Source organism: Epinephelus fuscoguttatus, linkage group LG4 (genome assembly GCF_011397635.1).
Source record: "Epinephelus fuscoguttatus linkage group LG4, E.fuscoguttatus.final_Chr_v1".
NCBI lineage: Eukaryota > Metazoa > Chordata > Actinopteri > Perciformes > Serranidae > Epinephelus > Epinephelus fuscoguttatus.
Genome location: NC_064755.1, coordinates 20865344 through 20891447, shown reverse-complemented (window position 1 = coordinate 20891447; position 26104 = coordinate 20865344). Strand labels below are relative to the sequence as shown.

The window sequence follows — 26104 nt, the reverse complement described above, 5'->3', positions numbered from 1 at the left end:
GTCAAATTAATTATTTCCATTCTGGTCCTGAAGTCACAGCTAGCAGGCAGGCGGGCAGGAAAAAAGAAAGATATGTAGGGTAAGATGGGAGATGACGCTCTCCTTAAGAACAAAGTCAATAGTCAATAGTCAGTACTGTAAAATTAAGTATCTGGATATGAGGTTAGCCTGTGCAGGATAGTGATGTCCCACTGTTGGGACAAGATGCCCCCTGCCAGGGGCAAGAAAGCTCCTGAGCTCAAAACTAAATAACCAACTACATACAACAAACTAGGGCGGCACAGTGGTGTGGTTGTTAGCACTGTGGCCTCACAGTAAGAGGGGTCCTGGTTTGATCCCAGGAGGGAGCCCTGCTGTGTAGAGTTTGCATGTTCTCCCCGTGTCAGTGTGGGTTTTCTCTGGGTACTCCAGCTTTCTCCCACAGTCCAAAGACATGCAGGGTGGGGATAGGGATAGACTCTAAATTGTCAGTGTCAGCCCTGTGATAGTCTGGTGATAGTGAAGACAATGTCTAGCAAGGTTTGTAAGCTTTGTAATGTTCTCATTTTGAGTAACACACTCCTAGCAAAGCCAATTTTACTGCAAAGTCACTGATTATTACAGCAAGGAAGCTGAAGTGCAGTTTGGGAGATCTACATGTCCCCTGTCTGGTTTGTCCTCAGTCTCAGTGTCATCTAAACCTTTCAATGTTTGGTTACAGATACAAGACAAACTGCAAACTAAGCCAAATCAGTTTTGTCCTATGCATTTCGCACCAGCAAAATAAACACTTGGTGACAAATAAAGGTTGAGGCCACAAAGACCTTTGAAAAGGTTTTTGTGACCTAAATTGTCAATAGATCATTTAATGTCAAACTGTCTGCCACCTCAGAGGCCTGATCTGATAGGACATGTATTTAATCCTCTTGTCCCTCCCATACAACTGAATTTGTTCCGTTGTCAAATCAAATCATCCACCTGAATAATATAAAAAAAATATATTACATAAAACAACTCTGAGGCTTTTGAGTGGAAGCTGTGATTGGTGGTTATTTGGCCTCAGAGGTGGGGTTTATGAAACATCAGGCCTAGTCACATATAAATGTGGCAGCACACATAATACTTTGGGTTGTCCTGGTCAAACTGCTGTGAAACCATGGCAAAGAGTTGGAGGGTCACCTCTTTGGTGGCACTAGCACTGCTAGGGTGCTTAGTTGGGACACAGGTAGGAGCTCAGGACTCAGTATGGTCTGCATCATCGATGACAAAGGGCGCTCCACCTCCAGCACCGCAGAGGGTTTATGAACCAAGACCACAAGTTTCGCCACCACAGCCACAATATTCTCAAGCTCCAAAGGTTCAACCTCCTCCACCACCACAGAAGGCTTATGAACCAAGACCACAGGTGTCGCCACCACGGCCTCAGGTTTATGAACCAAGACCACAGGTTTCGCCACCACAGCCGCAATATTCTCAAGCTCCAAAGGTTCAACCTCCTCCACCACCACAGAAGGCTTATGAACCAAGACCACAGGTGTCGCCACCACGGCCTCAGGTTTATGAACCAAGACCACAGGTTTCGCCACCACAGCCGCAATATTCTCAAGCTCCAAAGGTTCAACCTCCTCCACCACCACAGAAGGCTTATGATCCAAGACCACAGGTTTCGCCACCACAGCCTCAGGTTTATGAACCAAGACCACAGGTTTCGCCACCGCAGCCTCAATATTCTCAAGTTCCAAAGGTCCAGCGTCCTCCGCCACCACAGAGGGATTATGAACCAAGACCACAGGTTTCGCCACCACAGCCTCAATATTCTCAAGTTCCAAAGGTCCAACCTCCTCCGCCACCACAGAAGGCTTATGAACCAAGACCACAGGTGTCGCCACCACGGCCTCAGGTTTATGAACCAAGACCACAGGTTTCGCCACCACAGCCTCAATACTCTCAAGTTCCAAAGGTCCAACCTCCTCCGCCCCCACAGAAGGTTTATGAACCAAGACCACAGGTTTCGCCACCACGGCCTCAGGTTTATGAACCAAGACCACAGGTTTCGCCACCACGGCCTCAGGTTTATGAACCAAGACCACAGGTTTCGCCACCACAGCCTCAATACTCTCAAGTTCCAAAGGTCCAACCTCCTCCGCCCCCACAGAAGGTTTATGAACCAAGACCACAGGTGTCGCCACCACGGCCTCAGGTTTATGAACCAAGACCACAAATTTTGCCACCACAGCCGCAATATTCTCAAGTTCCAAAGGTCCAACCTCCACCGCCTCAGGCTCATGATCCAAGACCACAGGTGTCGCCACCACGGCCTCAGGTTTACGAACCAAGACCACAGGTTTCGCCACCACAGCCTCAATACTCTCAAGCTCCAAAGGTCCAACCTCCTCCACCACCACAGAAGGCTTATGAACCAAGACCACAGGTGTCGCCACCACGGCCTCAATATTCTCAAGGGCCAAAGCATTTTCCATATCCACGAGCATTTACTGATTTTCAGTCTCCCCAAGAACCACAGGCCCCTCAACCACAGCAACCACCTCAACCATATGAACCATACCAACCGGAGCAACCACATCAACCATATCAACCATATCAACCGGAGCAACCACATCAACCATACCAACCAAATAAACCAGAGCAACCACATCAGCCATACCAACCAACTAAACCACAGCAACCACATCAACCATACCAACCAACTAAACCGCAGCAACCACATCAGCCATACCAACCAACTAAACCGCAGCAACCACATCAACTGACATCACCACAGGCACCTTCCAAACACCAACCTTCTTTCCAGAGTTGTGAGGTGGCAGAGAACCAGAAAGTCCCATGTGGTGGTCCTGATATCACTGCTGCTACATGTGAAGCGATTAGCTGCTGCTTTGATGGCCGACAGTGCTACTTTGGAAAAGCAGGTGGGTTTTCGACAAGGCTCTTCAAAAAGCATAAGACTTGCATATTTGGTTGCAATGAGTAATTACTACATTGTGTCAGCAATGGATGACTTTCCTTAGCTAGGAAATGATCCAGATAGAATACTATTATGGTGCGTTGTTTTTGCTTAGTGTTCGCTGTTTTGTTTGATTTTTCTTCGAAAAATACGATTCAGTGATCGGGTTGAGCTTATATAACCTTTCCTCACTTGGGCCTACAACATGTCTGATGATGTGTGCATAATATCACAGTCACTTTACTAATAAGACCAAGATGTCACCTGATTTGTCATCCTTTGGCATAGACCATCAAAGTCCCCTGGGGATGAATCTTCATGACTTTGGTGATCCCCTTACTTTGCCTCTAGTGGCACCATCAAACTCAAGATTTTATTACTAGTACTTTCTTGTTACTAATTACCAGATGTTTACATGCTTAACAAAGATGATCATGTCAAAATTGTCATTATCAGCATCTTAGTCTGCTAACATTAGCGTTTAGCTTAGCTGTACCTGAAGCAAACCCCCAAATAGTTTTCCAAACATCTGTGGACTCTTAAATTCTCTTTGATCTGAATATCAAACCATTCAGTTTATCAACACCTGTTTTTGTTCCACCAGTGACTATCCAGTGCACCAAGGATGCCCAGTTCATCGTGGTAGTAGCAAGAGATGCCACTCTGCCCAACATTGACCTCGAATCAATCTCACTCTTGGGACAGGGCCAGGGCTGTACACATGTTGACTCGAACTCAGCATTTGCCATCTACCAGTTTCCTGTCACAGCCTGTGGCTCCATTGTTATGGTAAGACCTTCATTTTCTCTACTTTTCAACCAACAAAGACAGCATTAAAACATTATTGTTGTTCCCACAATTCCAATATGCTTTGTTTTTTTATAGGAAGAGCCTGGTGTTATAATCTATGAGAACAGGATGGTTTCCTCATATGAAGTGGGAGTTGGACCTCTTGGAGCCATTACCAGAGACAGCTACTATGAGTAGGTCATCCTTGCTTAAAAGATGTTTGTGCTGTCAAAATAAAAGATCTGACCGAGCAATATAATGGCATTTTTCTCTTTACAGATTGCTCTTCCAGTGTAGGTACACTGGCGCATCTATTGAAACTGTGGTCGTAGAAGTATTCCCGTTAGATAAGCCTCCTCTGCCAGTTGCTGCTCTGGGACCCATAAGAGTATATATGAGGTTGGCGAATGGACAATGCAATACAAAGGGTTGCAATGAAGGTAAGTGTATATCAGCCTAGCAGCACTGCTGTGTTTGTCGATAATTTTCTACAACTGGCTGTCTCACTAACTAATCTCTGTTCTCGCAGTGGAAGTGGCCTATAGCTCTTTCTACACGGATGCAGACTATCCTGTGACCAAAGTACTGAGGGACCCTGTGTATGTGGAGGTGCAACTCCTTGAAAAGACAGATCCCAACCTTGTCCTGACTCTTGGTCGTTGTTGGACAACCACAAGCTCCAACCCTCACAGTCTGCCACAGTGGGACATTCTGACAGACGGGTAACTACGACACCAACTTACATGTTTTACATTGCGGTCAGTTTGTCTGCTCGTTGTGAAGATTGATTATAATCTAATGAAAACTAGAGTCTGACTGAAACTTACATAGACACATTCTAGAGTTGAAAAATAATCTGCTTCTAAATTTCCGTACTGTAATTATTTTTGGGCCAACACGTGCCAAAACAAAGTATTGCAGGCAAGCTAATATCAGCAGATGTTGATGTATTACCAGGTTTAAATGACAGATACTGACTTCCTTACTCAATTTAATTTCAGTGTCACTGCCTCAATATCATATTCTTTTCCCCCAGGTGTCCATACAGGGATGATCGCTACTTGTCCTCACTGGTTCCAGTCGGTCTCTCCTCTGGTCTGGACTTCCCCAGTCACTACAGGCGTTTCATTTTCAAGATGTTTACCTTTGTAGACATCAATTCAATGGAACCCATGAAGGAACAGGTAATAAATATATCTGTTGATGATAAACAACAAAGCAACCAAATATTGTTGTTTTGCTCTGCTAACGGTGTTTTCTTGTTCAGGTGTACATCCACTGCAGTACAGCTGTGTGCACTGCTGCTGCGGGTCACTCCTGTGAACCATCATGCTACAGAAGAAGTAAGAGATGAATTTATAAACTGCAGAATTCAGAGCAATATGCACTTTAATCTAACCATCTTTGTATGTCTGTCTGCAGAGAGAGATGTCAAGGATGTGGACCGGAGGAGGGCTGAGCCGCAGGTTGTGGTTTCTTCCGGACCAGTGATCATGAGCTCCCCTCAGCAGTAAACAGCACTGTGTCCAGCTCAAGAATTTGGCCATGAACATTTAGTAAAAGATTTGAAGCATTAGCATGGTTCACTTATTATTGATGTGAAATGAAAATGACAATGTTCATAATTGTAATGTTTGTAAAACATTTTGAAAAAGACTCAAGACTCAAGTGTGGTGCAGGAAGATCCCCAAATGACTGTAGCCAAGTATATATTTAATAAAACTGACTATGACTGACTTTAAAAGCTTACCAGTTATTGGGCAATACTATTCCCCTGATAAATCCCTTTTAAAGCTTATTTAGTTCAATTTTTAAACTATGTCAGCGTGGTGTTGATTTCACTGGTGATTTTTTAGGTTTTAATTAGTGGTGAAGTTGTATTGGATGGCATTATATTAAAATGTTTCTCTTATTTTGTCAGACTTTGTTTACATAAAGGAGGTAAATAGAATATTAAACATCTAAACTAACAACAAAATCAAAATGACCACATAGTTAATCAACTCATGTCTGAAACAGGTCAACAAAACAAAAATAAATAAATAAATTGAAATGTATTTATAGCTTCACAAAGCGTATCCTGATGGGCCAGTATCTATAGTATTGGATTGGACTGCACAAGAGTATATCATTGGTAAATTCAGGTTATTCCAAGTTGCAAGAAAATGTTTGAAAACACTGCCTTAAAGGGGATAGTACGCATTTATCTAAACTCACAGGAGGTACAACAGATGGGTTGAAACTCTGAAATCAGTGGCATTCTACACATGGACTGTTGGTGTCAATAACACCAATGATGTTTCCAAAATAATAAAAAGATGGAAAGAAATAACTTTTTGAAGAAATGTTTACTGAAAAAGAGTCATAAGTGCTCTATTGGACCTAACCGTTCTGATATTCACTGATATTTTATCATACTTAATTTAAGCAGACTTTGAAGTTGAGATTCTTTACAGTTAATGTTGAACTGCGAGGACAGTCAGGAAATGACTTTGCAGAACGGCCACTTGTGCAAAATAACAGGAGGCCGGGGGCCAGTTAATAAACAAAAAATAATAATATTTATCAGATAAACTGAATGAACAAGGCAAATGCAGTAGCAGCAGCCCCACACAGGTCAGGTGAACGTAGGGCCGCTTCTAGTTTCTAAGGACGTTAGAGTCTTAGCCTGGGTCTCTGTCAGAGGGTCCAGAGGATCCTCCCCTAGCAGTTTTTTTGTTTGTCTATAAAAAAAGCCCTCTGTAAGGGACTTAAAATGATTCAAGATCTTTATATACAAGATGCAGACACTATCATGTCTTTTGAAGAGCTGAGATCTAATTTTAACCTTAATAACAAACACTTCTTTAAGTATCTTCAGCTTAGAAATTTTGTTAAAGTAAATCAAAATAATCTGCTTACCAGGATTTTATATTCACTTCTGGAAAAAAGTATGATAAAGGACAAGTTGAGGAAAGGTATCATATCAGAACTTTACAATCTGTTGTCATCTTGCTAACCTGAAAACTCACAGTCTAAATTAAAAGCCTGGAAGGAAAACTTGCAACTTGAAATTTCAGAGGAAGATTGGGAAGCAGCTTGCACTGGTGCTCATATCAAATCTATAAATACACATCATAAATTAATACAATATAAATGGTTAATGCAGACTTATTTGGCACCAGTGGACTTAAACTGGTTTGACCCAAATATACCAGATATATGCACAAAATGTACAGAAAACAGAGGGACTGTGTTCCATTGTATTTGGCAATGTACAAAGGTTAACATGTTCTGGGAAGAGGTAAGAGTTGTGATAGAGGAGGTAATTTCAAAACAGATTTTACTGGATCCTAAACTTTTTCTCTTGGGCTTATATCCAAAGAAACATAATTACAGTAAATATGAACGAGCATTTATAGATCTCAGCTTGCTCAATGCAAAAAAATGTATTGCATTATTATGGAAAGGGATTTATAGACCAAGTATTACTCAGTGGACAAGACAGATGTTATCAAGTCTCCCATAGAGAGAATAACTTACATATTAAAGGCCAAACAGTATGTGTTTGAATTTATATGGGGACCCTTCATAGATTATGTAAAGGATTTAGATATAACAGATAACCTGAGTGAGTAGGTTCCATGGACAATGCAGTTTTCAAGTTTATAATTTCTTTTCAAATCATTTTTTTTCTAGATATCTGGATTTAACATATGTCACAATGAATATACTCCATTTTATGAGTACTATTTTGAGACATGCCATTTGGAGATTTTTTTCTGGTTTGAACAGGAGCATGACTGTTTTGTTTGTTTTTTTTGTGTCTAAGTAGTTTTTTTTTTGTAATAATGCAGCGGGCCTTTATGTTTGCAAATATTGTATGAATGAAAATAGGCTGTATCTTAAAATGTTGAAAAATAAATAAAAATATTGTGGCAAAAAAAAAGCTCTCTTTTGATGCTTTTTATGCACTCTGGCGCCTTATTTACATTTAAAGTACAAAAAATTTCCCCATTGTTAACATATGTATTTTCATTGTGAATTAGAAATGGTTGGCGGGCCACCTGGCACCCTATCTGGCCCACAGGCCACAGGTTGAGTCTCACTGCTGTACACTGACGATACTGTGTCCTCTTACTCTTAGAGGTCTGGGCTACCAAATATAATCTCTACTAAGAAAGGCCCATAGTGTTTCAGCTAGTCAAATAGTTGGAGTGGGTATTACAGAGAGGAATTTAGTTAATGTCTGTTGTGTAATGTTGTGTCAAGGAAACACAGCATTATTTACTGTATATCAAATGAAAATCATTTGAATGACATTTAAAATCAACATAAGCGATGCAAAAATTAATAGAAATAAAGATTAGATTTTACAAATTAGATTAATGGATACATTGAATCAAATACAAATTGAATAGACCAGAAATACAGTAATGGAGCAATACTATGTTACAAGTTGCCCATAATGCAATAATGCAACAAAGAGATTTAAGTGCATAGAGAAACTCTAGTCAGTCAAAGGCATAAGAGAGACAGTTTTCTCTGAACAGTAAGACAAAAATGGCACAACATGGCTAAGTAGTCTGTAGTTTTGGTAACCTTTTGAAGTTTCGTTTGTAAGTTTGGGGGAGACTGGGGGCAATTGTAACAATTTTTTGAGTCATTACTCATAAACCTCTTGAAATATTTGGAAAAAATTGACCAATCCTAAGTACCACCCCGCATAGTTACTCTTGATAAGTCAGACAAACTTTACATAAAGAAACATGGCAGTGCTGATTCTGCTTAGCCAGGTGTTGCCGTGTTTATTCAATAGTTTCTCGATGTTAGGCAATATAAAGCTTCAAGAAGCCGACAACAGGACCACGGTGCTGACCTTGTGTTAGTCTCTCTTTACCGTAGAAAGTTATTGGTTACTTCAGGTGAGCACATAGCCTTACAGAGATGATATAAACAAAGGAATGTTAGCCTTGATCTTTCCTGGCTAATGATAATTCATGTCATCGTAAAAATATGCCAGCAGCCAACTTACCTGTCCTTTTCCAAATCTCTTTAACGTTAGTACAGAACTAAGGAGGAAGCGAACTTGGCTGATGTTGTTGATTTGTTGGGCTAACTCCTCCAAATGTAGCTGTATGTAAGCAAGCTATTTAGTTAGCATTTTGCTAACATTCACTAACTTAAGATGTGACAACAATATAATGTGTCTGTGAGGATTGTGACATTCCCCAAGCCACATCTGTTAACCATCCTTAAAATTTGGTTCATCACAAAGGCAAGCCTAATAGCATACGGTTATAGTAAAAACAATTGAATTTCCATTGATGTATTAATTCCATTTTAATTAAAACAGTATAATTTATCATATAGACCCATGACAGTTCTCCAAAGACATTGGCCAGCACTAGCTAGTGAGTTGTTTTGGCCTGTTTAAGACATGGAGGAAGATCATGTGAGCGGAAATTCGTAACACTGTCAGAATGTACTGTACGGTTATCAAAAGCACCGTGCTCTCAGAGTGGCACTCTAGGCACTTTGTCTGTGGAGACAGAGCAGCAGCTCGTCGAGCAGAGTGAATGTGTGAACAACTTAACCGTTCGTCAATTCATACAAAAATATAAAGCTCCATTTTTTTGTCCAACAGGGCTCTTAGTTTAGTGTAGAGCATCACTGAATGAATTTATGAACGCACCATGTCAGGTCACTCACTCTCCGAGTGCTACCTGAATAAAGTAAACACTGACCAACTGGACCAGACTCTTCGACCCATATGCTTTCATTCAGTGGATGGATGATTTGACAGGATTGCCGTAGGACGACAAAGAAGGACAACACTTGACTAGCTTCTTCCAGTTTGTTTTGCTATGGAAACCAAGCTAATGTCCCAAAAAGTTAGCGTTAGGGAGCAATCTAGTATTCCTCTTAGTACTTCCCAGTTTCTGATTAGGTGGGCATGATAACCCTTCATACACATTATACATCCCTACAACATATTTTTTCCCTAATCTGATATGAAGCTTGCGCTGCACATGCGAGCATTTTTGATGATCATGTCCATCAAGTCCTTTCGTCTTATCACACCATAGTTGTCTTTGTTTTTGCTGATGGCCAATGGCGGCTGATAGAATTTGAGTTTTGAGCCATGACTCCTTCTATTCTGGCTCCCAATAACATAACAAGATGACATTTTAAGACTCCTATAGCCTACAGCCCTATGGTGGCAAGTCGTGTTTCGCCTCCAGCTAACAAACTGACGTCACTGTGACTTCGACCCTAAAAGGGTCTATAATTATACAAATATAAAACTAAAACATTGACGTGTATGAGACATCAGTTTGTCCACTGGCAGGCAGAGATCACAGAGTACGTGCAGCGTCTCATGCATTGTTTAATTCTGATTACTGCAATTTCAGATGTAGCCATGAAGCTGGCATTTAATGCATTCGCCAGCTTTGTTAGCAACTGCTTATCTGGCAGAATACTACCAAAGCACAACCAAGATTCAGAAACAAAAATGGTGTCATCTTTTTCCCTGCCATATCAAAACCAAAAACACAAGAACAAAAGTGTAGAGAGTTTTTATTTATTTATTTATTTATTTATTTATATAGTTTAAAAGATTACAGAGACAGTGCACATTACTAAACATTTCTGTAAATGTGCCAGCCAACTTAACTAATTTTCAACTGTAGTCCCTGCGCATGTGTGATGGCAACTACAAAAAATAAATAGATAAATAAAACACATACAATCTACATTTAAACAGGACACTTCATAAGAGCGCATAAAATACGCAAAAAAGTGCAAAAAAGTGCTTAAATATAAAAACAAAGCACACTTCAGCTTTTGAAAAGTTACAGAGTATTGTCACACACTTAATTTTCTTTTAGCCATGACAGTAGGTTATTAATGACATGTATCACAGTCTCTTGTAAGTGTTTGTGGACTGTTCCATGGGCAACCAGTGGTTGATATTGAGGAACGTTTGGTGCTGGAGGTGGTTGGACTTTTGGTCCTTGTTGATATACATTAACCTTTCGTGGTGGCATGACCTGTGGCGCTTGAGGATATGGAGGCGCCTTCTGCGGTGGTGGTGGAGGTTGGACCTGTGGCACTCTGGCGCCTTATTTACATTTAAAGTACAAAAAAATTCCCCATTGTTAACATATGTATTTTCATTGTGAATTAGAAATGGTTGGCGGGCCATCTGGCACCCTATCTGGCCCACAGGCCACAGGTTGAGTCTCACTGCTGTACACTGAGGATACTGTGTCCTCTTACTCTTAGAGGTCTGGGCTACCAAATATAATCTCTACTAAGAAAGGCCCATAGTGTTTCAGCCAGTCAAATAGTTGGAGTGGGTATTACAGAGAGGAATTTAGTTAATGTCTGTTGTGTAATGTTGTGTCAAGGAAACACAGCATTATTTACTGTATATCAAATGAAAATCATTTGAATGACATTTAAAATCAACATAAGTGATGCAAAAATTAATAGAAATAAAGATTAGATTTTACAAATTAGAAAAATTATTAGTAAATAATGTTGTGTCAAGGAAACACAGCATTATTTACTGTATATCAAATGAAAATGAGCTGCTCTCATTGAGAAAGCTGGATTGAACAGTATGTTTGCTTTCTCCATCCAACCTACAGTAGTAACCATTTGCAAAGCCAAGGAAGACATTATTTACTGCCACATTGTTTTGTGGGGTTAATTTAGTAATGCAGTCCAATTCTCAGACTGGCTTGTGGCACTCCTCAACATTGTGTCAGGTTGAAACTAAAACTCCACTTACGTGGATAATAGCAAACATATAAAGTGCAGAATATATATATATATTTTTTGTGCACATTAGGTTTTGGCAAAATAATTTTGATCCAACATAAAATGTATGTGGTTGTTAAAAACAAAACAAAACATGCACTTAGAATGGACACAAATATCCTTCCATAAATCAGTACCACACAGTGAGGTGTGCAGATGATAAACAATAAAAAAAACAGGGGTATTGATATCACTAAAATAGCATGGCTCTAGATTGAAGCTGTATTTCACATTCATTCAGTAAATCAACTTAACTGCAAGTATTTGAACATCACACCATTTTATTTAACCAATGCCGTTGTACAGTTGGCAGTTATTAAAAGACCTGCCTTTTTCATCTATTACCTCCCTAGCTATAATAATTTTGTAACACTGTACAGAGTCATATCGAAAAGTCTTTCTAGACTTTCACAGATGTCACGCAGTGGATATAAAGCTCTCTGTTCAGGAAACTGCAACATGGTGATGTTTAAAAAGTGCAAGTGAATATATTCATAATAGGCTATGCAGCAGCATACAGGCAGACCTAGGCTGGCCTGTAGCACATGTTATGGCAAACTTTGCCACTGACCCAGAGAAAAGATCAATATGTTCGCCATTGTGCACTAGCAAAATAAACATTTGGTGACAAATAAAGTTTGAGGCCATAAAGACCTATAAAAGAGGTTTTTGTGACCCAAATGTTGGACTTGTCAATAAATACCTGAATGTCAAACTGTCAACCACCTCAGTCTCCTGATCTGATAGGACACGTGTCCCACACGTACAACTGATTTTGTGAAGTTGCCAAAAGGCTCATTTAAGTGGCTGTTGAAACGATAGGACGCTGTGATTGGTGGCCTCAGAGGTGGGGTTTATGAAACATCAAGCCCAGTCACATATAAATGTGGCAGCACACAGAAGTTGTACACTTGGGGACAGTCCAGGTCAAACTGCTGTGAAACCATGGCAAAGCGCTGCAGGGTCACCTCTTTGGTGGCACTAGCACTGCTAGGATGCTTAGTTGGGACTGAAGTGAAAGCTCAGGGCTCAGCGTGGTCTGCACCATCGATGAAAAAGGGCGCTCCACCTCCTCCACCACAGGTTCTTCCGCGCCCTCAAGTGCCACAGGTCCAACCTCCACCACCACCGCAGAAGGCTCCTCCATATCCTCAAGCGCCACAGGTCATGCCACCACGCAAGGTTAATGTATATCAACAAGGACCAAAAGTCCAACCACCTCCAGCACCAAACTTTCCTCAATATCAACCGCCAGTCGCCCAACCAGCTGCACCACCAAAATATCCTCAATATCAACTGCCAGTCGCCCAACCAGCTGCACCACCAAAGTATCCTCAATATCAACTGCCAGTCGCCCAACCAGCTGCACCACCAAAGTATCCTCAATATCAACCGCCAGTCGCCCAACCAGCTGCACCACCAAAATATCCTAAATATCCTCAAGCATTCCATGATCAGGAGCCGCAGGACCCACCACCGCAGCAACCACAGCGACCACAGGTCCATGCAGTGCCACAGACACAGTCCGCTTCAAGTGTTGGAAATCAGCCTCCTGTTCAGAGTTGCGAGGTGCAAGCAAATGTGAGAATCTCGTGTGGAGCTTCTGATATCTCTGCTGCTGGATGTGAAGCCATAAGCTGCTGCTTTGATGGCCGACAGTGCTACTTTGGAAAGGCAGGTGAGTTTCTGAAAAGACTGGAGGATGCAAAAAAGGTATTTTACATCTTTATGTACTTTTTAATCTATCAACGTCTGTTTCTGTTCCAACAGTGACTGTCCAGGCCACCAAGGATGGCCAGTTCATCGTGGTAGTAGCCAGAGATGCCACTCTGCCCAACATTGACCTCGAATCAATCTCACTGTTGGGACAGGGTCAAGGCTGCACACATGTTGACTCGAACTCAGAGTTCGCCATCTACCAGTTTCCTGTCACAGCCTGTGGCTCCATTGTTATGGTAAGACTTTCATTTTCTTTACTTTTCAGCCAATAAAGACAACTTAAAATAGGACCTATGCATGTTTTTACCCCACAATTCCAATTTTGTTTGTTTTTATAGGAAGAGCCTGGTGTTATAATCTATGAGAACAGGATGGTTTCCTCATATGAAGTGGGAGTTGGACCTCTTGGAGCCATTACCAGAGACAGCCACTTTGAGTAGGTCATTCTTGCTTAAAAGATGTTTGTGCTGTCAAAATAAAAGATCTGACCAAGCAACATAACACCAGTTTTCTCTTTACAGATTGCTCTTCCAGAGTAGGTATATTGGCACATCTATTGAAACTGTGGTCGTAGAAGTATTCCCGTTAGATAAGCCTCCTCGGTCAGCTGCTGCTGTGGGACCCATAAGAGTACATATGAGGTTGGCGAACGGACAATGCAATACAAAGGGTTGCAATGAAGGTAAGTGTATATCAGCCTAGCAGCACTGCTGTGTTTGTCGATAATTTTCTACAACTGGCTGTCTCACTAACTAATCTCTGTTCTCGCAGTGGAAGTGGCCTATAGCTCTTTCTACACGGATGCAGACTATCCTGTGACCAAAGTACTGAGGGACCCTGTGTATGTGGAGGTGCAACTCCTTGAAAAGACAGATCCCAACCTTGTCCTGACTCTTGGTCGTTGTTGGACAACCACAAGCTCCAACCCTCACAGTCTGCCACAGTGGGACATTCTGACAGACGGGTAACTACGACACCAACTTACATGTTTTACATTGCGGTCAGTTTGTCTGCTCGTTGTGAAGATTGATTATAATCTGATGAAAACTAGAGTCTGACTGAAACTTACATAGACACATTCTAGAGTTGAAAAATAATCTGCTTCTAAATTTCTGTACTGTAATTATTTTTGGGCCAACACGTGCCAAAACAAAGTATTGCAGGCAAGCTAATATCAGCAGATGTTGATGTATTACCAGGTTGAAATGACAGATACTGACTTCCTTACTCAATTTAATTTCAGTGTCACTACCTCAATATCATATTCTTTTCCCCCAGGTGTCCATACAGGGATGATCGCTACTTGTCCTCACTGGTTCCAGTCGGTCTCTCCTCTGGTCTGGACTTCCCCAGTCACTACAGGCGTTTCATTTTCAAGATGTTTACCTTTGTAGACACCAATTCAATGGAACCCATGAAGGAACAGGTAATAAATATATCTGTTGATGATAAACAACAAAGCAACCAAATATTGTTGTTTTGCTCTGCTAACGGTGTTTTCTTGTTCAGGTGTACATCCACTGCAGTACAGCTGTGTGCACTACTGCTGCGGGTCACTCCTGTGAACCATCATGCTACAGAAGAAGTAAGAGATGAATTTATAAACTGCAGAATTCAGAGCAATATGCACTTTAATCTAACCATCTTTGTATGTCTGTCTGCAGAGAGAGATGTCAAGGATGTGGGCCAGAAGAAGGCTGAGCCGCAGGTTGTGGTTTCTTCCGGACCAGTGATCATGAGTTCCCCTCAGCAGTAAACAGCATAGTGTCCAGCTCAAGAATTTGGCCATGAACATTTAGTGAAAGATCTGGAACATTAATATGATTCACTTATTAGTCATATATTGTAATGTATGCAAAAGACTTAAGAGTCAAAAGTGTGGTGCAGGATGAATGAAATGGATCCTCAAAGTATTGTAGTCACATTCGTATTAAAAAAAATATTGGCTTTGATGAGTTGTAAATATTTTCTGATTATTTTTGTGCATGATTTACTTTTTAAAAAATTAAATTGGCAGTAATATTTATGGTTCCTCTAAAATAAAACATAATACAATTAACTTTTCTGTAAATAATTTACTGTAAATAATAAATAGTGGCTATTTGATTCTTCCTAATTGTCTTGATTTGATCTCAGAATAAATGTAAAGCCAGTCGCATTGTAATTTTACCAGTACTATATCTGTGTCACCTTGATCAGCCCAAACATTAAAACCACTGACAGATGACGTAAATAACACTGATCCTCTTGTTACAATGCAATGTTCTGCTAGGAAACCTTGGATACTGACAGTCATTTGGATGCCAACTGTCACACACCACCTACCGAAACACGTTGCAGACTAACTAAAACCTCTTGTGGCAACAGCACTCCCTGATGCCAGTGGATGCAGGACAATGCGCCCTGTCATACCGCAAAAGCTGCTCAGGAATGACCCGGGGAACGTGACAAAGAGCTCAAGGTGTCGACCTGGCCTCCAAATTTCCAAGATCCCAATCTGATTGAGCATCTGTTGGACATGGCGGTACCCCAGAGGTTCTATGTCTGGCCCAAGGTTTACTAGCAGAACATTGCATTGTGACGAGATGATGAATGTTATTTAGCTGTCCTGTGGTTTTAATGATTTGGCTGATTGGTGTAAAGTCCTATTGAATCAGAACATTTTAGAATAAATCTTTAATACTACTACTACTACAGTACTACTACTAATAATAATGGCATTTAAGGTCGCTTTACATCACATAAAATTTGTAATAAATCATACAAAAAACTGTATAACTTGTAATAGGTAACAGAGAGTAGTGAGTTAAAATGGGCATTAAAATAAGATGCTGTTGTTGCAGTTAAAGTGAGTAAGCCATTTAAAAAAGACAGTTTTGAATTCTGTAATGGAGCCCAGTATACGGATGTGAGACTGAAGTGAGTCCAAGAGTTAGGGTGCAGCATAAGAGAAGGCCCTGGCACCCACTATGCTGAGGCTGATGGCTGGTAGTGCCAGTAGACCTGCTGATGGAGGCCACAGGAAGGGGGAAGGGGTGTACCTCTGAGAGAGGTCTGAGATAAGCGGGGGAAAGCTCTTTTCAGAGGTTGTAAAACGGCTATATATGCTTATTTTATGTTAAATTTTTGACAAAATATTTGCAGTGTTTTTAAAATTGCACAAAGCAACACCGATGCTCCATAAATATTGTACATCACAATTTCAAATAAATACTGACCACAGCATTGCAAAGATGTTATCAACTGTGCCATTTTTTTTTTTTTTTTTAAATTTTAATAGTTCTTCTTGGAAAACATCCCTGACTGATGTTACCAAAGGCCACTGATCTTTTTGTTTTGCAGAGTGTTTTTAAAGTAGTGGCTCAGATGTTGTTCATAAAGTTTTACATGTACAGACAGAGCAATACGGTAATAAACTTAAGAACAACAAAGATACACACAAACAATACTGAAAAGAGTTGTTCTGAAATGCCTCTTTAGCACTGGTGGAGCTGTGGATACTGTGCAACTTGGAAAGAAATGTCCCACAAATTGCCAAAAAATAATAGATGCAGAAAAGTATAATTTAAAAAAGCTAGGTAAAAACTATATTTATTACTTTTTTATTATTATTATTTTGCAGTTATTATAAATTTTAAGCATTTTTCCAGGTCATATTCTTGTTTGTTTCTTTCCCTTTTTTTCTCTAATTTTCATGTTTTGAATTTTCTCTTTTTCCTAATTCCTGGGGTCATTTATTCTTTCGTTGCTCATTGCCTTTTGTCCAGGTCTTTGACAGAAATGAAGCCACTTTGTGTAAACCTGTGCACAAGTTTCTGAAAATGTACAGATGAACTGAACATTTTAACGTTATTTAAGACAAAAAGTTTATATTTTGTTTTTAGTTTTACAGTATTACAAGTTTTCGTAAGAATTATTGCACAGTGCATATACAGCCTTCAGCATATTTTTTTTATTCAAACAACTTCTGAATACAATATTGCCATGTTTCAATAAATTCTCATCTTTCAGCAAACTTCCAAACACACTGCAACACTGATAAAAGCTCTGAAAGCTCAGTTCTGCATCAAACAAGACTTAAATGGCATTTTACAGCAAAAGGTAGATTTACAAAAAGGCCTTTATTATCTAAATGTACAGGTTTGTCAGCTTAAAAATGTACTTGACACTTGAAATTCAGAAAGTAATGTCAGGAAATCCAGCCATCAGATTCCTACAACAGTAAACACAGTGACACTGAGCAATACGGAAGAGCGTTAGGGTTGAGAACTGATGCTTTGAGAGATTTATGCCCTTACGAAGCTTCTGTGTCTGAAGGAGAGGTGCTAACATACTTTGATTTGAGTGTGACACTGACAAACATGTCACAGTAAAAATCAAAATATATAGTTATCCAAAATAACTGTCATGTACAAAATGTTATTCACTGAACATGTACTCAACTAGTTTAGTCATAGTGAATCAGTTAACACTGTGAATGAAAATGAAGTTCATTGCAATCAAAATACTCTGAATTTTTCATTGTGAATCAGATTCTGTATCAATAGTACGAGTCGCCTTCTACTGAGGTGAGGATGTAACCACCAGAGGGCGACATGACTGCAGAGGAAAACCAGTTCACCAGTGAACTTTTCACAACCAGCAGCAGTGATGGGTGAGACCGAACAAACTAATTGAATCAAATGACTCTTTTTAGTGTCCGGTACGTACTGGGTCAGCCTGTCAAACATTTGAGCGCTCATGAATCCCTGAGGGTTCTGATCACACTGTCTGCTACAGTGAGTGAACAAGGTGGGACTGAATCAGACTCAAGTCAAGACTGCGCATTCATGTGCTCCTCAAATGGTCATTCTTCTAACTTAGGTGTATTCATGCACTTTAAGGTGTATTGTGGAAACAAAACAGATGTTACAAAGAAGACATGTTTTTTATTGCTCAGAGTGTCTCACCAACACTTTGATAGTGATGAGAAAGGTAAACGGACCAGATAAGCCATAAAACAAGATCAAGGAACGACTTAATAGCCTACCTACATACAGGTGGATGATGATTAATGCATTTTATCTTGATAAATTTAAACTCAATGGCTGGTAATGCGTTGAAGATTTTTGTGGGGCGGGCAGCACTAGCTGTCAAACATGCATGATTAAGTGTCACGGAGAAGCTGACACATTTTCGAAAAAGTGTCAAAGCTCAAAAGGTTCGACACATTTACACGCATCAACTCAAAAGAACTGATCCTGTAACAAGAGTCGGTCTGCCCATCACCAGCCAGCAGGTGGTTTTGATATTAAACTGGACTTTACTTGTCAGATCACATCTTCGATCAGATGTAGCGGCTCATTTGTGCAAGCGGAACTGAGCAGAGAGGTGATTAAGTCACACTGGACACATTTTCTGATCCATGTGTTTGTCAGTTGACAGTGAAACACCTCCTCGTCAGTCGTAGATCATCATCGATCAGTGATTGTCTTGCAATTTGAAATTTAAGTGCATTTACACTCTGAGCTTTTCTCCTCTGGTGCTGAAGTTAACTGATGTGACAGGTGCAACAGTTTGCAGGGAAAACAGTGTTGTTGCTTCTTATCAAAAATGAAACATTGACATTTTATTTGAACATTTTCAGGCACTGGTGATAATGGTGTAATTCCTTTAACAACAGAGCAGGAGAGTCTTTGTTAGTTCTTGCTTTGTGGGTCCGAGCCACATTAAGAGTATGAATGTGGGTTTACCAACAATCACTTTCAAAAAAAAAAACTAAAAGAAAAAAAAAAGCAAAAAAAACCACAAACACCCCTCACCAAAGTGTGTACGCTAAACTTTTGAGTCCTCTGTTGCTCTTTGCCGGCTCATGAATGCTAACAGGCACAACACAGTGCGAGCCATAAAACCTCAGCTGTGTGCGTTCACTCTCCTCTCGCCGTCAGTCGGACTTGTCCTTCTTTTTGCCTCCTCCTCCTATGGGAACTTTGCTGACCACTGCAGAGCCGACAGCAGACACTCCTCCAGCAACAGCAGACACTCCTCCCTTAACCAGGCCCACTCCATACCCAGGCAGAGCTGCTACAGAGCTGACGGTGGTCTTGGTGAGGTCGAGACTCTTTCCTCCTATCCAGGTCACACCACCCACTGTCACTCCTAAGGCTCCCTTGGTGGCGCCATACAGCCCCCCCGCTACCCTGCCGAAGATGCCCGGCTGCGCCTGAGGATGGTCCTTGTTGTTGTCCTCTGGTTTAAAACAACAAGAGCAACATTCGAGCAAAAATATGTCACTGGAAAATAAGTAAAAGGACAGAAATGCTCTAAACTAGGGCTGCGACAAATGATGATTTACATTATCAATTAGCCTGCTGATTATTCTCTAAATTAATTGTTGGGTAAATAAGCATCATCAAATAATGTAACACATAAGCAGTAAATGCTAAAATTTGAGAAGCTGGAACCATTTAGCCTTTTGCTTAAAAAATTACTCAAACTGAGCAATCTGTTACTAGAATAGTTGCAGATTTCTGTGGATTGACTAATTGAAAAATCAACTCATCAATTCAGCTCTACACCAAACCGCATCCTCACAAGCCTTTTCAGATACCCCCAAAATATGAGACAAGATTCTGCAAAACTGTCCGTGACACTATGGATGATTATTTATAATACTGATTAATCGGTTCATTCTGTTTTTGTCCAATTGAATAATTGCTTGTTAAAGGTCCAGTGTGTAGGATTAAGGGAGGATATATCTGCAAAAATGGAATAAAATATAATACATTCATTTTCTCTAATCACCTGAAAATAAGAATTGTCATGTTTTCGATACCTTAGAATGAGCCGTTTTTATCTACATATGGAGCGGGTCCTGGTCTACAGAGATGCCCCTGTCTCTACATTAACCCAGAACGGACAAACCAAACACTAGCTCTAAATAGGGCCATTCGCTTGTTTGCGTCAGCCACCGTAGTTAGCACCTGGTCTATAACGAGCAGTGCCAGGAAAAACAGTGATTTGTAACATGACGCTGCCACATACAGTGTTTTTACTGGTTTTAATCACTTGGTCTGTTTGTTTTTAAGAGGAAGACACCTCTGTGGATAATTCAGTTCCCAGTAAAAACTTCCTGATCAATGAACACTGAAGGAATTCTAACCTAGAAAAGTTTCCGCTGGTTGCAATCTGCAATTCTCACCACTAGATGCCACTAAATCCTACACACTGCTTCTTTAATATGAAATGTCAGCAAAAAATGTAAACCACAATTTCCAAGAGCTCAAGGTGAGGTTGTGAAATCATTCAGATATTCAATTTAAAATGGTTATAAAAAAGAAAATGATAAATTCTCAATTTTGAGAAGCTGAAAAAGTGTAATATTTTTGTTTTAAAAATGACTTGCATGATTAATCAATAATCAGAGCTGTTGTTGATTAATATTCTGTCCATCAAAAATTCAATTAAGTTGTTTAGTACTTAATCAAAAAAAGTTTCTTTTGTTTCCTTACTCAGTTTAGATGTGACACATGTTGCAATACACCACACCTACAGTCAGTAACCTAAGACAACAGCATGAATTTGAAAAACAAACATTTCTATGAGCCAGAATCAGTCGTACAGGGCTGCGAATATTGATTATTTTATTATCGCTAAAAAAGCTGTTTTTATTCTCAATTAAATCACTCATTTGTTTGGTCTATAAAATATGAGAAAAAATTATTTAAAATGAATCCACACAGTTTTCTAGTGTCCAAAGTGATGTCTTCAGATTGCTTGTTTTGTTCAGTAATCAGTCCAAAAGATAATCAGAGTTACATTATTATTATTATTATTATCATTATATATTCAAAGTAGGGAAAATGTGCAAATCAGAGAAGCTGCTTTGAGTTTTACATGAAATATGACTTTAAACATGAATTAATTATCAAAATAGCTCACGGTTAATGTTCTGCCAAATGACTGCTCACTTAATCTTCGAATTGTTTCAGCTCTACAATCCTTTCCTTTTTCCACAGCTTTGTCGAGCCCTTTCAGTTTAATTAAATTTTCATTGTATGAGCAGGTGAAATTAAACATTATTACACTTGTGCCATCATTCAAAACTAAAAGCAGCCATAATGTGTTGAAGCTGTAATCTGTTACAGTTAAAATGTCTTTGGTAAAGAAAGGACACGGCTCTGTCTTGTTTGAACACAAACATATTGAGTCTGCACACGTTTACCAGAAGCGGATTACTGCACAAACAGCTAATCACAATGTAAAATCCATAATCTGCATTTCCATATGTGCCCTACGTCTAGTTCTTGGACTGAAAACACAGAGAAATGTACCGCTGTCTAATGAGTTTTACAGCTGAACTTACCTGTAGCTACTGGCTCATCGTTGAGGTATGCAGGCATGTCCTCAGGCACCTGCTCCGCCTGACTCATCGCTCTGGGAAAATAAATGACACAATTACCAACAAACACAGATAAATGGAGCAGGGTGCTATAGGGAAAGAGATTCAGTCTTGTTTTCATGCTTTCCTCTTGCCATCCTCAAGTAATTTTTGCCATGGTGTAAACCCTGGTAAAGATCTGAGCCTGTGCTTATATGTTAAGAGCGCAACAGCAGAAACAACTATGACCTTTAGGAGTTTTTATGCCGTAAAAATTGCACACTTAAGTATGATTGTGTCATGGATACACACTCTGAATGTTATTAAAAGCCTTTATCCAAATAGACGAAATGTTTGATATGTGACAGCCTACAGAAGAACCCTTAACTTAAGTCAATAGTTTGGAGCAAACAGCACGTAAAGAAAATAACAGGAGCTTGCTTTGGGTGTGCTGCTGATCCTAAAACAAGGCAGACCTGTTCACAGTCAGTTACAGAGCCGTATAACAGGTTAAAAACTATGCTGTGTATTAGCAGGAATCTGACAATACAACATTAATCACATATTGCTATATGTTGCAATACTGTGATTTCTTTTTATATAATTTTAACAAAACTGTCACTGTATAAAGAACATGGGATCTGCATTAGTATTTAACAGTCCCTGTAACATTCAACAGCTCATGGCACTACTTTTTGGATAATTTGAGCAAAAGGAAGTCACGTGTTGAGGAAAAATATGAACACAATTCAAAATCAAAGTACTCAAGAGTATCATTAAACACTTCCTGAATCCAGTCACACACACATTCACACACACATCACATTAGCAACAACTAGACTGGACTGTCCAATTTTATTTTAATTAAATTTTGATTTCAATTTATGCACTTATTTTAACTTGTTTTATTTGATGTCTATTTAATACCACTGTGTTGTTGTCAATGAGGGGAAGTGTGGTTGTTTTCTGTCTTTTATGAGCTGATGGAAATTTCCCTTTGGGGATGAATAAAGTTTTTCCTATTCTATTCTTCTTTTTCTATTATTTTCTCACACCCCTAGTGAAAACATATAACAAGGGCATAGTTTACAAACTTAAAACAACTGATGCTGAAAAACAAAAATGTTACATATTTGGGTAGTTTGCTGGACTTTGGGAAACAGTAACAGCATACACTGACAGTTTATATATCATGTTATCAGTTTGCTATCACTTTTATATTATTTTCTGTATGTTAATGTTTGTGTTTTGGGTGTTTTCAGCCTCTTCCTGCGATGTAAACTATTTATTTTTGTCATTTTTTGTGATCTAACTTGTGCAAAAACATAAAACAAACTCCATATCCCCAAAGTAGACATGATGTCACAAATTGCAAATTTGTGCAATTTTACTACATTACTACAAAATTACTACATTAAAAGCTTTGCTGGCTGCTTTAATGTCCTCTGTTAGCCTGTAATGTTATTTCTGCTCATGAGAATAAATGGTGCTTTGTTAGGAAGTTATGAAATCAGCTCGGGGCAAAGTGTTATTCAGTCATGGCGTTTTATTAGGTCAGAGATGAACAAAGGGACGTGTTTAGCAGCTGTAACTGCTCAGTAAACACCATTATCACCGTGTTAGGTTAGCATAACGTTACAGTAGCAGTTGGCTAACGGCCCCACCATTGAGTACACTGTACAGTGTAAAACTTATGCTAAGTGACGTTAGCTAACCGTCACTGTTTGTTTCGTAGCAGACCGCGTTAACTTCGGCTAACCTAGAGTTAAAAACACGGACACTACCTTAAAAGTTGGCGACTTACTTCGCAATTTAACTTTATAAAACGGTTTCCATCTCACTTTTAAAGCTAAAACATATCCAACTTGTCTTTAACACGCCCAACTGTGTGGTTGTTTTGCTTTTAGTCGCCATAATTAGCTTATTTGTTCAATCTTGTAGCTGAGGCATCCAGACACGTCACGTCTCCCCCAAAACACTAAACATCACTTTTTTCACACTTAATCATCGACATTTATTGAAGTTTCCTCCTCTTAGTCACACTAATAGTCGAGAGGAGTTTCTTTGAAGGTGGTTTAAAGGATAAAATGGCTCGTTTTTTGTTGTTGTGCACAACTTCTCATGGCTGACACCAACTGAACCCCAAACTGTAACTGAGCACTTACCTTGCTTTGTGTCGTTATCAAACTGATCCAATGTGCTGTGCAGTAACGTGAAGGACCTCAAACTACCTGAGTTAAAGAGCTCCCACGGCCTGTAATCATGGAGCTGCTGCTGGTGGAGCTGACTTGTGTTGTCTGTCTCTGGCTATATTTTGGAGGAGGACCTCAGTCTCCACCCATATAAACACACAGAGGTTCACACTGTCCGCGGGATGGAGCTCCAGCTGCTGGCTGCCTCTGCTATTTATGACCACATGCATACACATTAAAGTAGTTATTACTGCCCGGGTTGTTGTTTTATTATTTAATGTTTTAGTTCACAAACAAAAACGAGGATTTTCTTTTTTTATTTATACATAATTGTAATTGTTTTCGTGATAATTAGGAACAGTTTTGGCAGGATGTTAGGGAATTTGTGCAGGATGTTGTGATGCATGTGAGGATAGAAATAAAAGGATAACATATGATGAAAGTTAATTTTGTTTGGGGTCCCTAACCGTCACTTTGGCGGGAGATGACACTGATCCAAATACACCCCCCCCCAAAAAAAACATCCGCCCCTCAAAGCGGAAGTGACGTCCATCCTATTGATCCTAAATCAAAGATCGTCTCTTGAAGAAGGAGACGTCACGTTGTAGTATTTTAAACAGGCCAATATGAAATACCCCGGTAGAAATTACAAGTATTTTCATGGGGAAAGCAACAAATAAAATAAAATATAATAAAATAAAAGCACGTAGACAAGGCTGGGTTTGGGCTGTGGTAATTTATTATTTGCAGATAATTTTGGGCAGCATCACTAAGGCACTTCGAAATGGTTAGTTCCCTTCATTACTACATGTATTGACTACTAGTTGTATAGAGCAGACCTGTGTTAAAATGTAAATGGTGCATATTCATTATTTATATTCATATTCAAGATGCAAATTTATGTCAAACCAAATGAATATAAATGAGGGCATACAGTCACAGCAAATGCAAATACAGTGGATCTCCCATCCAACAAAATAGACATTCGCTTAACGTTTTAAATATGATGACAAATGCTGTCACATCTATCCATCCACCCATTTGTTATCTATACCCTTTAATCCTGTACAGGGCTGGGGTAGCTCGAGCTCACACTGGGCTAGAGGCAGGGTAAATCCTTCACCTGACAAATCTGACATATTAGGCAGTTTTTGGAGTGGTTTGCAATGAATAGTCACATTTAAAAAGTTACTCAAATATTATGAGCTGAAGGGATGTCGTGGTCTCACTGTCTGGACTTGCACATTCTAGTTCTGACCTGATCTTAATTTTTAGGGTGCCATCGTGCACTGAACACCTAATGTAGAGCGGCAACAACAGCACTGAATGAGTGAACAAGGACCAATTCAATCAGACGGAAGCGAGGCCTCCGCCAGCCAAGGTCAATGGTGCATTCATGTGCTCCAAGGATGGTCATACTTGTGACCTCACTGTGTTCAAAGCCATGCTTGTATGCTTGGGGTAAGAAGAGGCCTTGTCATGATGTAAAAAAATATTGCAGTTGTTTGTAGAATTTTGTACAGCCTGTTCTTCCATTGTAAATATTTGTCATCTGCAGCTGAAGCTTTCATTTCTACGTTTTGTTTTAGCCTACTGCTAGGAAGCTGAGGTTTTCTGCTGACTCATGAGTTACTTTGAACACTGTTTTTAAAAGCTGTGAGTGATGCTTTTTTTTGTTTTGATGTGTAGAGAATCGTTGTCCTGTTTTGCTGCATCTGAAACTGGTAATTTTGTTCGTAAAAATTGGATGTGCTTAATGTTTAATGTGGAAGCAACATCAACACTTCAAAGAAGATGTGTTGTTTCATTGCTTAGAGTGGTTACACAAAATGTTAATAAGGGAAAGCAAAGGGAACAGATCAGGTGAGCAAAGAAATATGATTGGGAATTCATTTTTCAAATTATTCTGACACCACATGAATACAGCACCAGGCTGTGGAGGTAACTGGGACTTCTGTTACTTGCCCATAGATTTTAATACTAACTACATACCCAAGATGGTGCTTATTCATTTCAATGGAGTTGCTCACCTGGCACATACGGCAATATAATTTTCTAGTTTCCAGGTTTACTTCCGCGGTATGCAGCCCACTGAATATGCACAATAATGTTACCGCGAGTTACCGCTCAGCCCATGAACGTTACATTGTGATGATGTCACAGATTTTTAAATCACTTTTATAAGGCTGAGAAAAGCTTTACAAACATAAAAAGTGTTGAGAGTCATAACTGACCTTGTCTACAGTTGGATGTGTCTTGTCAACAGTTTTACAGACGTCTCTTTTACAGTGG

At 39.7% G+C, this 26104-nt stretch overlaps 3 protein-coding genes across 3 annotated transcripts; 2 read left to right on the top strand and 1 right to left on the bottom strand.

Moving 5' to 3' along the window:
• Positions 1–1135: 1135 nt before the first annotated feature.
• Positions 1136–5277, top strand: LOC125887299 (uncharacterized). Its single transcript, XM_049573996.1, has 8 exons — positions 1136–2909; positions 3549–3733; positions 3830–3927; positions 4013–4173; positions 4263–4455; positions 4770–4917; positions 5001–5076; positions 5156–5277. The coding sequence occupies exons 1-8, from the start codon at positions 1136–1138 to the stop codon at positions 5245–5247; spliced, it is 2727 nt and encodes a 908-aa protein (XP_049429953.1). The 3' UTR covers positions 5248–5277.
• A 7210-nt stretch (positions 5278–12487) lies between these two features.
• LOC125887346 (zona pellucida sperm-binding protein 4-like) lies at positions 12488–15138 on the top strand. Its single transcript, XM_049574086.1, has 8 exons — positions 12488–13220; positions 13313–13497; positions 13600–13697; positions 13783–13943; positions 14033–14225; positions 14540–14687; positions 14771–14853; positions 14924–15138. The coding sequence occupies exons 1-8, from the start codon at positions 12488–12490 to the stop codon at positions 15015–15017; spliced, it is 1695 nt and encodes a 564-aa protein (XP_049430043.1). The 3' UTR covers positions 15018–15138.
• Positions 15139–17191: 2053 nt separating this feature from the next.
• On the bottom strand, positions 17192–24004 carry tmem263 (transmembrane protein 263). The gene is made up of 3 exons (XM_049574098.1): positions 23786–24004; positions 21606–21676; positions 17192–19489 (listed from the first exon to the last, which is right to left on the bottom strand). The coding sequence occupies exons 2-3, from the start codon at positions 21670–21672 to the stop codon at positions 19185–19187; spliced, it is 372 nt and encodes a 123-aa protein (XP_049430055.1). The 5' UTR covers positions 21673–21676; positions 23786–24004; the 3' UTR covers positions 17192–19184.
• Between the last annotated feature and the right edge of the window lie 2100 nt (positions 24005–26104).